Genomic DNA, 16,374 nt, shown 5'->3' on the forward strand with positions numbered 1-16,374 from the left:
GCTGGCTCTGTCAGGTTCCCTGTGATTGGCCGAGAGCCTATTCAGTTGTGTTGTCAAAAAAATCTATTCTCAGATTAGTATGGATACTAAAACTTATTACTCTAGTTGACGACAACTACGCTTGTTACTGTAAGTAAGTGCGATAAAACCTCTGCCATCCAAGCCAATACTTTATCAAAACATCAATCTGCTCTGTCCGCAGTCTCAGGCTCACACTTTATCTGAAGATGTACCTGAGGCAGTTGACCTGCAGACAGTGAGTGTCCTCAGTAGAGAGACTGATACTGATGTTTGTCTTCATGCTGAGAAAACATTTTTTCACTCAGTATTGTGATGTCAGGAGGAATATTTATTTTATTGACATGTTAGATCTGTTTCCAGTCAGATATTATTGAGTTTATATAGTGACTTTGTTGTTGTAAACATGACTTTTGCTGCCATGGACTGTATAAAACTATATCCTGTGTATTTGACCTATAAGGAAAATGTCAGGAGGTGAGGTGTGTGCATGTGTGTTTGTGGAGGAAAAGGGACAAGATATGTCTATAAATGGCAGTGGCAAGGCCACCCTACTCACTGTACCTTGCACATGTTTAAAATTAAAACATGAATATATGAACCTGTGTATTATCTGAATAGCTTAGTATTGAATGCACAATAACAAGGTAAGTTTATACATGGTACTAGGCCCAGTCTGATATGAAACACAATTTAATACACAATATACGTATATATAGTAGGGGGTCCCTGCTCCATCTCTCCATCAGTTTGGGGTCCTTGGCCTGAAAAACGTTGAAGACCTCTGTCCTAGAGACTTGTCCTTCTTGACTTAGTTGGGTGGGTGGAGGCTGTACTGCCCCTGCATGAACAGACTGCTTCACCCGCCTGGCCCTTTGAATGTGCTCCTCCACAGGCAGCTCAACCGCTGTCCCACAGGGATTCTCAATATCCTCCAACAAATGTGCCATGCCCAAACACGAGGGGCATTCTCGATGGCCATCACAGGGGTTCATGACGCCCCGGCAAAAACGACATCTGTGAGGCCACGTCTTTATAATGTTTCAAGTGAACTGAAAATAAACAGCACTACCCAACAGCTGAATAATAGCTGAAAAAAGCCAATAATCAATCTGCTCACAGCTGGCCACAGTCACTTACAAAAAAAGTTCTCTGAAGTAAATGAAATTCAACAGGGCCTAAGGGCTATACACCTAGCACTTAACAATAACACTAATAATAATAATAATAATAATAATAATAATAATAGTCAGCTTAAATCCCAGTGTATTTCAAATGGGGTTTCTCTCTTTTTCTTATTTCATATGTCCTTACATATGAAATTAGAAGAAAGTAAATAATCCGGGAGCGTATCTATGCTTCCAGGGTTCTATGTTTCCTGGGTTCTATGTTCCCCACTTAACCCTGCAAAAAAGGTTCTATGTTCCCCGCTTACACAAAAAAGGTTCTGGGTTCTATGCTGTCCGCTCAACCAAGCGGGAAACATAGAACCCTTTTTGTGTAAGCGGGGAACACAGAAGCTTTTTTGCAGGGTTAAGTGGGGAATAGTCTGAGTGGGCGGAAGTTCGCTGCATAGATCAGCCTCTCATTTGGCGGAACAAGCCACCTGCTGAAGTCCCGCCCTACCACCTCCGGTTGTGTAGCAGTTTTCAACCGTTTTCAACACGTCCTTTACTAACTTTTGCGATGTTTGATCTTGCGGGGATGTAGCCATATTTCTGCCATGGTTCGCGTCCTGTAGGCGATATTTTTGTGGGCGTGTTACACTAAAACCTGTTTCCCCCCGGCAATATTTTTGCAAGCGCACCGTTGCTGTGGCACCACCCAGAATGACTGTGATTGGTTGAAAGAAATACAAGCAGCCAGGGCGTTTTTTTCTCCAATCTTAAAGTGAGTGTCGGCCCAGCCAGACCTTTCTTTTCTTGAGAAAGGTCTGGTGAGCGAGACTAAGTGGGGAACATAGAACCCGGGAAACATAGAACCCTGGAAACATAGGGATGACCCCAATAATCCCACCTGCTGTGCACAGAGGTAAAAGGGAAATTGGCAAGAACAAAATAAACAGCGCAGTTAATCAGAACTCGTCTCCCCCACTTAATGTGCAAGATTGCACAACGGGGGGTTAACTCACAAAACCCCACATGCTGCAAACAGTGAGTGAACTGGGAAAACAGATGAACCCAGATCAAATTATTATAGGCGGAAATTACATAGCAATCACGCCCACACTGTATTTTAAATGTATTGCTGAGGAAAAAACTGTGTTAAACAAAACAGTATGAGACTAACAGCACTTACTCGAAGCTGCGACTTACAACAATTAGCACCAGGTGCAACAAATTAGGCTACCTGAAACAAAAGAAGAGGTTAACACAAGCAGTGTACCCTCCGCTACTCAAATGCAAGTTAAACAGAATGGGAACAAGCCATTTACGATCCTCAGGGACGCAAGGCACCTGCACTAGCGTGACGGATTGTTAATAGTGGAGTCCCGACATACAGGTCTTACCTGCAGGTCTCGGATGAGGCGAGTGAGGCAAAGAGGAGGAGGCATGGTCACCTGGATGCTGTTATGGGTGGCAAGCCAAACCTCCCTAGGTCAGTCACATGACTTTGTTGATATATGGTCTCGAGGATAGGTAGATGGTGGCATCATTTGAGGTAAAGATTGTTGTGATGGTCTGAGTGAGGTCAAGCTGGATCAGGCTCTTCCTATATTACTCCCATTTATGCCTGCATAGTCCCTGTGTTGAGGCTTTGTTTTAAACAGCTATTTGATCATTATGAGTGTGTGAATGTATATATATATATATATATATATATATATATTCGTGTGTGTATGTAGATATGCATGTATATGTGTGTGTACAAGTATATCATATCTTATCAAATTGAGTTAAAAGGTAATCAAGAGCGCCAAAATCTAAGCATAATCACTGTGTGTTGAGTTCAATATATTATCTATAGATTACCACTGTGTCATCAATACATTACTACTGCATCATCAATATGTTATTACTGTGTGAATTTAAAAGAAAAACTGAAGCACCAATAGTAAAAGCAAGCCAGGAGAAGGGGGGGACTGTTTCAAGCACAGGAAGTCAAGGCACACTGGCATGCTAATAGACACCATAGTACATGCACGGCCTGGGAAATTCACACACCCCAAGGCCAGTCCCAGCACCTGCAACATACACACCGGCTCTGGCCTGGATAGTTGGGATATATGAAGGGAGGGGGTGAGACAAGGGAAGACAAAAACTGCTGAGGTTGACACTTTTGAGAAAAACAATCCACCCAACTGGTTTCAACCAGTTTTGGGGGTCTTTCAGGGTTCGAGTGATGTTTAAGTGATGTTGTAACGTATATGAATTACAAAAAATAAGAGTAGTTCTATACATATGATTGGTTAAAACCTTGAGAAAGTGAGAGAACGAGAGAAACTGAGTGTTAAGGTCAATGCTCAAGCCTTTTGGATTCAGTTCTTTGTCCGTACCACCAACTCAAATGGGTTTATTTGGATGCCATCTGAACAAAGAATAAACCTTTTCGCATTGGACTTCTGATCAGCCTCCGGGTTTTTCTTCAGTGCTCTGAGCTTTCTTGGGTTTTATTGGACACAAGTTTTACTGAATTTTGATCAACACCACAGACTATTTTTTGGTTCGAGGGCAACAAATTAGTCCACAACACCTGCCAAGCCAGCAAACCCCTAGAGTATTTGTGAAGTAGCAGATTGAGTGTTCGAATTGCAGACTGCCTGGTTGGAGCTGCAGACTGAGTGTTTGGAGTGGCAGAGTGAGTGTTTGGAGCTGCAGGAGACGGGGTCAGTACTGTTGTGTTCCCTGATTATATTATTTCTACTTTATAACACTAGGTGGCAGTGTCGTAAAGCAGATACAGATGTGACGTATACAGAGTAAGAGTGAGAGATTCAAGATGGCAACTACTGAAATGTACGTGTCCGCTAAGATCTGCTGCTGAAATAATGTTTTGCTGTACTGCTAGTCTGTTAAGTAAACAGCATTTTGTTCTACACTCTGGCCTTGTTATTCGTGTGCCAACACTACATTTTGGCGATGAGTGAACCTACGTTACATGTTGTTTTGCCTCTTTTTGCTGATTTAACATGGCTGGAAACGTGCCTGCGCCTCCGATATTTTTGCCGTGCCCGGGAGAGCCATTGACACTCTTCGACATGTGGATTCAGATTTTCAATAACTATCTCCTGGTTATTAATGCAACGGGAAATGCTTGGGCCTGAAGCTCGCAGGAGAGCTACATTACTTCACTGTCTCGGAGCCGAGGGACAACGGACTTTCTACTCATTACCAGATACAGGTGACTCTTTTGCCTCTGCTGTCGCTGCTCTAGAGAAACACTACGCACCCAAAGTTAAGTTGCCTTTAGACAGCGAAGACAAGCACCTCATGAGACTATTGCACAGTATGTGACCGTGCTACGTGATCTTGCTTCAAAATGCGGATTTGATGATAAAACAGATGAAATGGTCAGTTGATTGAACATGTGACCAATCCAAACATAAGAGAGAGGCTCCTGCTCGAACCAGATCTGACACTGGACAAAGCCCTAACAATTGCATCACAAATAGAATCCGCTGTTCATCAAGCCAAAGCAACTGCAGCAAATGACAGTGTCCCAGTGCAAGCTGTACAACCATGTCCACAGTACACTAAAAAGAAATACAAACAGCACACTCGCCCAGATAAGCAGTCCAATGCCACTACATCTTCCCGCAGCTGTTTCAGGTGTGATTCTGACAAACATCTGGCTAATTCTCCTTAGTGTCCTGCAGCCAAAGCAACTTGCAAGTCTTGCCATAAAGTCTGACATTTTGCCCGTGTTTGTCGCTCATCCAAGACCAGTGATGTAGGTGAGATACATCTACCTAAACTGACTGTGCTATACTTAAACAACCTTTGCCATGCACCAGACACACTTAAGTGCACAATCAATATCAGTACACCTGCTTCTCTTGCCAAAGACCATGAACTGGTTGTTGACACAGGATCTGCAGTGTCTATTTTGCCACACCACATCTATGTTCAGTACTTCAATGACATAACACTGCTTTCACCTGTTAGTCGGCTAGTGACCTACACAAGGAAGAGAATCCCTGTGCTTGGCTGCCTACATGTCAAAGTGAGTAGAGGAGTTTTCACTGCCTCAGCCACATTCTATGTGGCGAAGAAGGGCACCTCTCTCTTAGGAAGAGATCTTCTGAAAGCCTTAAACATCTGCATTGAATGTAACACTGTCCTTCCTCCTGTGTTTACCACAAACTCTGCATCAACTCCCTGCATCTCTGCTGCTCCTGCCGCCAGCTGTGTGACTGCTTCACCTGCTCCTGTATTGACCACAACCGCTGCACCTGCTTCCTGCATCCCTGCTGCTCCAGACATCGGTTGTGCACAAAACTTTGTGCATAAGGTGAAAATTGACCCCACTGTTAAACCAGTACGCCAGAAAGTATGACGCCTGCCTTTTGTTGTAAGAGCTTCTGTCTCAGCAGAACTGGACCGTTTGCAGAAAGCTGGCATGATTGACAAAATTGATGCATCACCCTGGGTTTCACCTATTGTGGTCACAGGATGAAAAACGGGTGAAATACGGATGTGCACAGACTTCTGTGAACCAGTACGCCAGAAAGTATGACGCCTGCCTTTTGTTGTAAGAGCTTCTGTCTCAGCAGAACTGGACCGTTTGCAGAAAGCTGGCATGATTGACAAAATTGATGCATCACCCTGGGTTTCACCTATTGTGGTCACAGGATGAAAAACGGGTGAAATACGGATGTGCACAGACTTCTGTGAACCAAACAAAGCTGTGGTCACAGACTGCTACCCCCTACCTCATGTGGATGAACTGTTTGCAAACTTACAAGATGTAAAGATGTTTTCTACAATCGATCTGGCTAATGCATACCACCAGCTGCCTCTCCATGAAGATATCAGGGGCCTCACTGCATTCATCACACATGATGGTCTGTTCAGATTCTGCAGAGTTCCCTATGGCCTCGCGTCTGCCCCTTCAGCCTTCCAGAAAATGATGGCTGACATCCTCAGAGGTCTCCCAGGTGTCCAAAATTATTTGGATGACCTCATCGTTTATGGCAACACCCCTGCTGAGCATGACCAGTACCTCAACACAGTCCTCCAAAAGCTGAAGGAGGCTGGACTGCTGCTCAATGACAACAAATGTCACTTCAAGAAGACGTCCCTACGCTTTCTAGGTCATACCATTACTGCAGATGGCAACCTTCCTGACCAAGAGCACATTGATGCCATCCTGAAAGTCCCTCCACCATCTGATGCTGCTGCCCTGAGATCCTTTCTGGGCCTAGTATCCTGGTACTCAAAGTTTCTGCCTAACTTTGCAACAGTTGTGGCTCCTATGCGTGCATGTGCCAGTGACAAAGACACATTTACATATACCCCTGCAGCACAAACCAGCTTTGAGGAAGTCAAGCAACTTCTTGTAAACAGTCCTGCACTTGCTCTTTTCAGCCCTTCTCTGCGACCTGTGATTTCCACAGATGCAAGTGACTATGGACTTGGCGCTGTCTTTGCACAAGTACAGCCTGATGGCACAGAGAAGCCAGTGGCTTTTGCTTCCTGCACACTGACTGAAACAGAGAGGAAATATTCAACTGTTGAAAAAGAAGCACTTGTCTGTGTGTGTGGGCTACAGAAAAATGGAGAACATACCTGTGGGGATGCCGTTTTACTCTCCGCACAGACCACCAGGCGATAACAACACTGCTCAGCACAAAAGGAATCGGTCGGGCTGGAATGCACATTGCCCGCTGGTCCGCACGCCTGCTCTGTTTTGACTACGATATTGTTTATTGATCAGGCTCTCAGAACTACACGGTTGATTGTCTCTCATGCCTTCCCTTACCTGTGCCTTCTGACTCTATCCCAGATGCAGAACCTGAGATGGTGGCACAGATTTCTGCTACCCTGAGCTCCCTTCCAGTGGCTGACTTTGACTCTGCTTGCTCTTCTTGTCCTGAACTGTCAGCCCTGCACTCACAAATTGAAAGTGGTTGGCCTTTCTCCATTAAATCAGTAAGTGATGCTCTGGCCCCATATTACAAGATCAGAGATGAGCACTCAGTCAAGGATAACTACATCCTCAGAGGCCCAAGACTCATTGCACCACTCTCCTTACGACACACATTGATCACACTTGCACATGAGAGTCATCAAGGGATCGTCCGCACAAAGCAACGCCTGCGCAACCTCTACTGGTGGCCAAAAATGGACTTGCAAGTACAGTCTTGCATTGCTTCATGTGTACTCTGTCAGGCTAATGATAAAATGGCCTGTACTCGCCCTGCTCCTCTGCAACCTGTCCCACTACCAGACGGGCCATGGAAGAAACTTGGCCTTGATATTGTTGGACCCTTTGACACAGCAGTTTCTGCCTGCAGGTACGCTATCACGCTGACAGACTATTATTCTAAGTGGCCTGAACTTGCCTTTTCACATAGTGCCACTACTGAGGATGTTATTCACTTCCTGACATCTGTTTTCAGTCGTCATGGTAACCCAGAGAACATTGTCACGGACAATGGTCCACAGTTCACTTCTGCAGCTTTTGCCTCATTCCTTCACACCCAAGGTATCTCCCATAGTAGAGCATCAGTCTACTATCCAGCTGCTAAGGGAGATATCGAGAGATTTCATCGTGCCTTGAGAAGTTGCATTCAAACTGCCATTCAACAGTCACAACCATGGAAGGAGACTGTCATGAACTGGCTAAGTGTATCGTGCAACGCCACATGCTGCAATTTCCACGTCACCATATGAACTCCTTTACAGCAGAAAAATGCGCACCAAACTGGATATTCTTCCCCTGCCGTCTGCCATGTCTCCACTGAATGTTTCTGCCCGTCATGCAGTTCAGAGACATCAGGATAAAATGCAGCATTACACTGATGCTAAACGTGGCGCACGCAAACCTTCTTTCTGACCAGGAGAGAGAGTGAGGATAAGGAAGCCTTACCATGTCCCTAAAGCTCATCCCAGATTCACTTCCCTGGCAACTGTGAGAAAGAGAATAGGTCCAAACACTTTCTTACTGAGTGATGGGAAGACTTGGAATGCCACTCATCTTGCCCACATCCCTCCTGTGGCTGGACAAGACTGTGACACATCTGGACTGCTACACACAGGTGTTAGTCATTCCCCCTCTCAAAAACAGCCACGTGTTAAACACAAGCCCGTGTGGCATAAGGACTATGTCATGCCATAGTTTGACCAAAAGAAAGCTGAGATGATTGCAGTAACTTAATTATTACAGCTAAGATAGTTACAAGGTTGAAGTATTACTGATTATGCACTAGACATTCTGGAAGTTTAAAGGGATAGTTCGACATTTTGGCAAATTCGCCTATTGCCATAATCCCTATGGTCTTATGAGTAGGTACATTACCTTTAATTGTCAGTTCCTGCTGTTCTGAGATTGGTGGGGCGGAGCTACCTGCTGCTCAGCGCACAAAATGGAGGTGAATGGTACAGCCCCCTCTCTCCCTCAAAACTAATCAAATACACCATCAAATGACTCCAAAATGCTCTAGTGGAAAACACATGGCTTGCGCATTCCCCACGCTATGAAATAATAATGTATAATTAAGTAACATTACAAAACATGAAGCAAATACTCGGAACTACTTTCTTGAGTAAACCAGTGGTTGTGGTTATGTTATGGTGCTGGTGCTTGCCCAGAGCATATAATGTTAGTGAAGTGACTGGCATTACTTCTCATTGTTGGGAAAAAACAGACTGCGAGGGAACATTTTATGTTGTTGTTCCCTCAGGAGTTGTGGTGATTTATGAGTGTGGAGTTAGCATGTTCTCCCCATGTTCCGGTGATTATTTTGAGGCATACTCTTGTCCCATCCCACCATCAACATATGTAGGCTATGTAACATACAGTGGTGGAAAAAAGTTTTCGGACACCCCATGCATTTGTGAAATATTGCATTAAGAATCACTCTTAGGTCTTCAAGTGCAATTTCTTTTAGTACAGTCACAGCCAAAATACTAAATAAATCCTAGCCATTAAAAATTTAAAATTGATTGGTTCCCTAAAAATACATAAGAAATTTTGAGTATTGGGTCATTTTGGTACCAGTGATGAAGGTCGTTCTTTTTATTAAAAGACACAATTTTTGTTGCCAAGCTTCGTGTCTACATAAAGCCAGCACATTTGAAAGTTCTTCAGACACAAAAATGGCTAAAACAAGGAACCTAAGGCAGGAAACACGCCTGAAGATAAAGATTCTCAGCCAGGAAGGGTACAGCTGCCGCCAGATAGCCAGGAAGTGCAGATGCAGTCCTTCAGCAGTTGGATACACTCTGCAGAAATACAGACGAACCAACAGCTTGGAAGACAAACCAAGATCTGGGCGTCCAAGGGTTTCTTCAGCAAGAAATGACCACATCCTGATCCGCATGTGCAGGCAAAACCGCCGAATGACATCACAGGAGTTTCAGCAGCAATGGTCAAACCAAACTGGTGTCCAGTGTTCCACCCGCACTGTACGTGGCCGACTTTTAGATCATGGCTTAAGGTCCTACAAGGCTATCAAGAAGCCCCTGATCAATGAGAGACAGAGGTTAGCCCGGCGTCGTTGGGCCCAGGCACACAAGAACTGGACAGCCAGGAACTGGAAGATTTTGTGGTCAGATGAGTCCAGTTTCCAGCTTTATCTTCCTCCTACTAATGTGAGGGTACGCAGAAGGCCAGGTGAAGCATTATCTCCAGCATGTACAGTACTGTCAAGCATGGTGGAGGCAGTATCATGGTTTGGGGATGCATGAGTGCTGCTGGTGTTGGTCATCTCACTGTCTGTGATGGCACATTGAACTCTACCAAGTATTGTACCATTCTCGAAACCCACATGCTCCCTTCTGCGCGTGCACTGTTCCGTCGAGGTAAAAACTGGATGTTTCAACAAGATAATGCCCCTTGCCACACATCCAAGGCCAGTAGAACTTGGCTGCAGGAGCACAGTATCCAGGTCTTAGAGTGGCCAGCTCAATCCCCAGACATGAGCCCCATTGAAAATCTGTGGTGGATTATCAAAAAGTCTGTTTCAAAGCATAAACCAAAGAATTTAGAAGAATTAAAAGCAGTAATTCAAGAAGAATGGGACAAGATTACCCCTTAACAGTGTGAAAGGCTTGTGGGGAACATGCCAGCCAGGATTAGAGCTCTACTACGTGCCAATGGCAGGACTACTAAATGTTAATTTGATGATGTGATTTTTTTGTTCAGTTTTGAACACATTCTCTGTTATTTGTTGACTTTGATACCGACAATGTTGAGAACTGACATATCGAAACTGTCAAGAATTTAGTTTTGTTAGTTTTTCTTGTAAACAATAAACAAAAAAATATAATTTGTATTTGTTTGTATCTGTCTAATGCAGCCACACCTTTTGAAACACAAAAAAGATTTTTCCACAAATATTTCATGATAATATTTGAGATTGTGTAAAATTTTAAGGGTGTCCGAAAACTTTTTTCCACCACTGTACAGTCACTGGCCACTTTGTTAGGTACACCTGTGTAATCTAATGCAATCCAGTAGAATGGCTATGCAGTATATTATGATCTACTCTGAAGCTTTGGAACAGATGACCAGTTAGGGGCCCAGGGTCTAAATTATATATGGTCAGGGTCAAGAAGGTATTTATGGCCCAGGTCAAGGTTTGGTGAAGTCCAACTAGAATATCTCTCCGTCATCTGTTTGACTTTGTCTCGCATTTCACAAACACCACCACCTTTCTGACAATGTCAACAAAAACTGAAAATGTAAAAGCTTTGTAAACATCCAGTGTGTGGCAGAGCTGTTGTATTGGATTGTATTAGATTGCACAGGTGTACCTAATAAAGTGGCCAATAAGCCCCACATTTACACCAACAATCCATGCCGCTCTGGGTCTCCCCTCAGCCCTTGATTGCTCGGCAGCCTCAGCCTCTCTTCTTGCTCTCTCTTCTTCCAAAACCTGTAACTCTTCCTCTGTATATTCTGGCTTCTTCTCAACAGACTTGTTTTGATGACGGGAGTAACTGCACTAAACATACACTGTTTGAAATCACTCCGCCCAGCAAGTACTGTATGTCTGGAATGTAGTTCCGGCTGTGCATTTGACTTCAAAACAACTCTGTCTCATAATATTACATTATTATTTCATAGCGTGGTGAATGTGTAAGCTACAAGTTGTCCACAAGAGCGTTTTGGAGTCATTTGATGGTGTATTTGATTAGTTTTGAGGGAGAGATCGGGCTGTACCGTTCACCTCCATTTTGTGCTCCGAGCAGCAGGCAGCTCTGCCCCACCGATCTCAGAACAATAGGCACTGATAATTAAAGGTAATGTACCTACTCAAATGACTATTGGGATTACGGCAATAGGCGAATTAAGTCAAGAGTAATTCTTATATTTACAATGATGTGCACTATTACATGTTTAGTGTGCCTTATGTAAAACTACCTTATTCATGATATCCTATGCTAATGGTACCACAAGAGTAGTTGGTTATTTGTGTTTAGTTCCATAAGACAACGACAGCCTTACTTTATTGTAGAAGGAATTACTCATTACATTTTGTTCCTACTGGCATTCACTTTATATTGAGAGCGTATTCTTTACAGAGAAAGGATATGTTGTGTTCCCTGATTATATTATTTCTACTTTATAACGCTAGGTGGCAGTGTCATAAAACTGATACTGATGTGACGCATACAGAGTAAGAGATTCAAGGTGGCGACTACTGAAATGTACGTGTCTGCTAAGATCTGCTGCTGACAAAATGTTTTGTTGTACTGCTAGTCTGTTAGGTAAACAGCATTTTGTTCTACACTCCGGCCTTGTTATTCGTGTGCCAACACTACAAATACCCCCTGTATAGGTAGGCGCTGCTGCATGTCTTTTTTATTGCCCACGCTATTCCAGCATGTGGCCTCAAATTACCGTATTGTTTTAGGGTTTTTTTTAAAGATTTTTTTTTGGGGCATTTTGCCTTTAATGGACAGGACAGCCAAGTGTGAAAGGGGTAGAGAGAGAGGGGATGACATGCAGCAAAGGGCCACAGGCTGGACTTGAACCCGGGCCGCTGTGGCAACAGCCTTGTACATGGGGCGTCTGCTCTATCCACTAAGCCACCGAAGCCCCGAAAAAATTACCATATTGTTTATGCTGCAGGTGTCTTGTGAGGCAGGTTGAAGAGGTGGGATGACCTATTTAGAGACCAACCCAGGAGATTTTTTTTTTTCTTTTTTTTCTAGCCTTTATTTTTAAGGTAGTTTGCCACTTTTTTGCCTTACCTTATCATGCCTTACATTACATTACTGAAATGTACAAGTCTTAGTGTGACCGCTAAAGGTCCACAGACTTGGAATGAGGTTGAGAGCACAATAAAAGAGTCTGCATCTCTGTCTATTTTTAAAAAGAAATTAAAACAGAAATTGCTGTTGAAATATGTTTAATTCAAGCTTGGGTCGTTGTATTTTGCTCTCATGTACCCGTGCCTGATGTGTTGTTATTGCGTTTAAATTCTATACTCTCTGTATTTATGGAATTACCTTAGGTTGTTTTAGGGTTAGGTTAGAATTTAGGTAGAAATAGGAATTGTTTTCATAATTTCTTGTATTGTTGTTTGATGTTCTGGGCCCCCGTTTATAAGCTACGAATAGCTTCTGGGGAGACCCTTTTTACAAAATCATATCTTGCTGTAAATTATGAATTGAAATTGTATTTTAAATGATTTGTAAATAAAAAACTAAACTAAACTATATATTTAGCTGATTTAGTGGTATTCATTTCGTTAGATGAACCGACTGTGCCTTTCTATCCAGGATGTTTATTTATTTAGTGATATTACCCAGGCTGTACTGTTTCTGTGTCTGGTCCCTCGGTTTGCTGTGCACCTGCATGCAGATAAGTATTCCACAACACTTAGGGGTGTTCATTTGCAGTGAGTGTGTATTTGTGTGTGTGCATAATTTGAGGGGAGCATGTGGTAGAGTAAAATTGGATAAGGACTAGTTCGCGTACAGACAGCCCATTTTATTAATTAAACCCTGTTTTTTTTTTTTGTAGATTAATACTTTCTCTTTTTGTTATTTCAGTTGCCCAGAACCAGCATTGCATCTTTGGATCATAATATTGCTGCTTTTAATCTGAGTATCTGGATTTGCATTTTATAAGATATTATAACAATACAACTTTTATAGCAATTCTTAGCATATTTTAATAATATAATAATTTTAAATGCTGTAATGCTATCTGCTCCATTTGTTTGCTTATTTGCTGCACAGGACTTCTGCACAAATGTAATGGTCACTTGACATTTACTGTTTTTCCACATTCCATAAATAGAATCTTCTACTGTTTCTTTTTGTTATTATTGTGAAACAAGACAAGATACATGTAAGGACACATAAAATAAGGCTACATACATACATAAAGAGACATATGACATGACGAAACAACAATTAGTGAGGGTGCGTGAGTGCGTGGGTGCGTGCTTGTATTTTAACTAATGAACAACAAATATAAATGTTAACGACATAACAATAATAATAATAATAATAATAATAATAATAATGATAGTAATAATAATAAAAAGTAGTAATAATCAACAACCTCATTATCATCATAGGCAATGAAGGGAGGAGACAAAAGAGAAAATAAACAAACACATAAAATAAGCGAAATAGAAAAAATAAATAAATAAATAAGTAAGTAAAATAATAATGATAATAATAAAAGTATATATACATACACACATATACATACCCATACATACATAATAATCATCATCATCGCCATCATCATCATCGTCATAATGATAATAATAAATAAATAAAGGGGGGATAAATAAAAATAAAGGGAGGAAGAGAAGCAAAGGATCTGCCTCGGATCCCAACACAGCCACAGAGCAGGCCAACCCCCGCCCATGTCTGCTGCGGGACACAGGGGGGGTAGGCTACACCATGCGGCACCGGCCTGTAATCACCCACCAATCTCCCCTCCTTGGCCACCCCCTCCACCTCCAGGCACCCCAGGCCCCATGCCGCACACCCCACTTGCCCTAAATATATATATATGTATGTATATATATATATATATATATATATATATATATATATATATATATATATACACATACATACATATAGCTGTGTTGGTCTGTGACTAGACATGTGGAGCATTAGAAACAAAGTGGGCATTGCAACGCGGGGCCCGCCCTACAGCTGGCCATCACATGCATGCCCCACTTGCCCTATTCTTATTTTTGTTTGTTTTGCTTTTGGTTTTGTTTTGTTTTGTGCCTTTCCTGAGCTGGTGTGTGATGGATTAAAAAAGCGAGGTGTGCATCATGGACCCAGCCCAGGGTAGAAACCAGGGCGGAGGGGAGGCCAAGAGGGGGCAGGAAACACAGGCCCGGCCCACACAGGTTCACCGCTCCCCTGCGGCCACCAAGATTACTCAACAGCAGGCAGGGCCCAGCCCACCCCAGCCCACCAGGGACCCGAGGCAGAGCCTATGTAGTTATATATATATATGTATATATATATATATACATATATATATATATATATATATACACACACATATATACACATATATATAGTTATATTCTACTGTTTCTTAATGTGCTGACGTATTGCGGTAAGTGTCGTGTCATTTCCGGTGTTTCTGTATAGCATCTCTGTGCTACTCTAGCGAACTCTACCAGCTTACTTTCTGTTTTTTCCTCACTTCAGTTGCTTAACATCTACTTCAAGTCTTAACCCACACTAGTTCTGCACTTATAGCTCTTTTTTTTACGACTTTCTTGCTCATCTCTTAGCTGTTGTTTGCACGTTATTAGCCTTGATAGCTACATTAGCTTAACAGTTAGCGATGGCTTCTCCTTCTGCTCTTTCTTGCTCGGTTTGGCAGATGTTTAGCTATGCCTCTGCCTCCTTTAGCGACAGTGGTAATTGTAATAAGTATAGCTTATTTGCTGCGTTGGAGGCAAGGCTCAGTGAATTGGAAGCGCGGTTCCGCACCATGGAAAATCATTCAGTAGCTGCGGTAGTTAGCCAGCCCCCTGTAGCCAGTGCGGAGCCACTTAGCACAGCCTCTGCTAGCGGTCCCCCGGTAACCCCCATGCAGCCGGGAGGCTGGGTAACTGTCCGGGAGAAGCGAAGTACCAAGCAGAAGCCAACGGTTCACCACCAGCCTGTTCATGTTTCTAACTGCTTTTCCCCACTCAGCGACACACCCGCTGAGGAGAAAACTCTGATGATCATTGGCAGCTCTATTCTGAGAAACATGAAGTTAGCAACACCAGCGGGCATAGTCAAATGTATTCCTGGGGCCAGAGTGGGTGACATCGAGTCAAATTTAAAACTGCTGGCTAAGGCTAAACATAGATTTAGTGAGATCGTTATTCACGTCGGCAGCAATGACACCCAGTTACGCCAATCGGAGGTCACTAAAATTAATGTTGCCTCGGTATGATCCCTAAAGTCTCCAAAATTAGATCAGGAGCCAGAGCCTTCAGCTATCAGGCTCCTCTCCTGTGGAATCATCTTCCTTTTGCGGTCTGGGAGGCAGACACCGTCTCCACATTTAAGACTAGACTTAAGACTTTCCTCTTTGATAAAGCTTACACAGTAGTTAGATCTGGCTCAGGCTTGCCTTGTACCAGCCCCTAGTTAGGCTGACTTAGGCCTAGTCTGCCGGGGGACCTCTTATAATATACCTATAATATACACCTTCTCTCCTTCCTCTCTCTCTCTCTCTCTCTCTCTCTCTCTCTCTCTCTCTCTCTCTCTCCCTCTCATGTCCTGTTACTGCATCTTGCTAACTCGGTTGTACTGCATGTCACTAACTCGCCTTCTTCTCCAGAGCCTTTGTGCTCCACTGTCTCACAGGTTAACTTATATCCTGCCAGATGCCTCCTGCTGCTGCTGTTATCATTAGTCACACTTCTACTGTTATTATACGTACACTAGGATTGTCAAAAGTATCGATACTCTGATAAGTATCGATACTCAAACGCTGTATCCAGATACAATACTAATTTACAAAAGTATCAATACTAACAGTACACGCCACCTCAGAGCCTGTCGGGTGCACGCAACGGGTCCGACAGACACGCGCTGTGCAGGCAGCGTCTGGCAGGCACAGAGCTCTTGCTGCAACCCAGCTTGTTGTCGTCGCTGTGCATGCATGCACACATTTCTGTTGCTGTAATATGGCCAGCACGGCTGCAGGAGGATCAGAGCAGCCAGTTTTGGTCAAAAATGATAAAGGAAAAAGCAC

General features: G+C 43.2%; 2 protein-coding genes across 18 annotated transcripts in view; one reads left to right on the plus strand and one right to left on the minus strand.

The window, feature by feature from the left end:
• nrxn3a (neurexin 3a) overlaps nt 1-16,374 on the minus strand; it is a 651,034-nt gene that overhangs the window by 162,069 nt on the left and 472,591 nt on the right. The window lies entirely within an intron of this gene.
• On the plus strand, nt 14,965-15,669 carry LOC144467091 (uncharacterized). The gene has a single exon (XM_078175433.1). The coding sequence runs from the start codon at nt 14,965-14,967 to the stop codon at nt 15,565-15,567; it is 603 nt and encodes a 200-aa protein (XP_078031559.1). The 3' UTR covers nt 15,568-15,669.

Source organism: Epinephelus lanceolatus, chromosome 15, assembly GCF_041903045.1.
Source record: "Epinephelus lanceolatus isolate andai-2023 chromosome 15, ASM4190304v1, whole genome shotgun sequence".
Lineage (NCBI taxonomy): Eukaryota > Metazoa > Chordata > Actinopteri > Perciformes > Serranidae > Epinephelus > Epinephelus lanceolatus.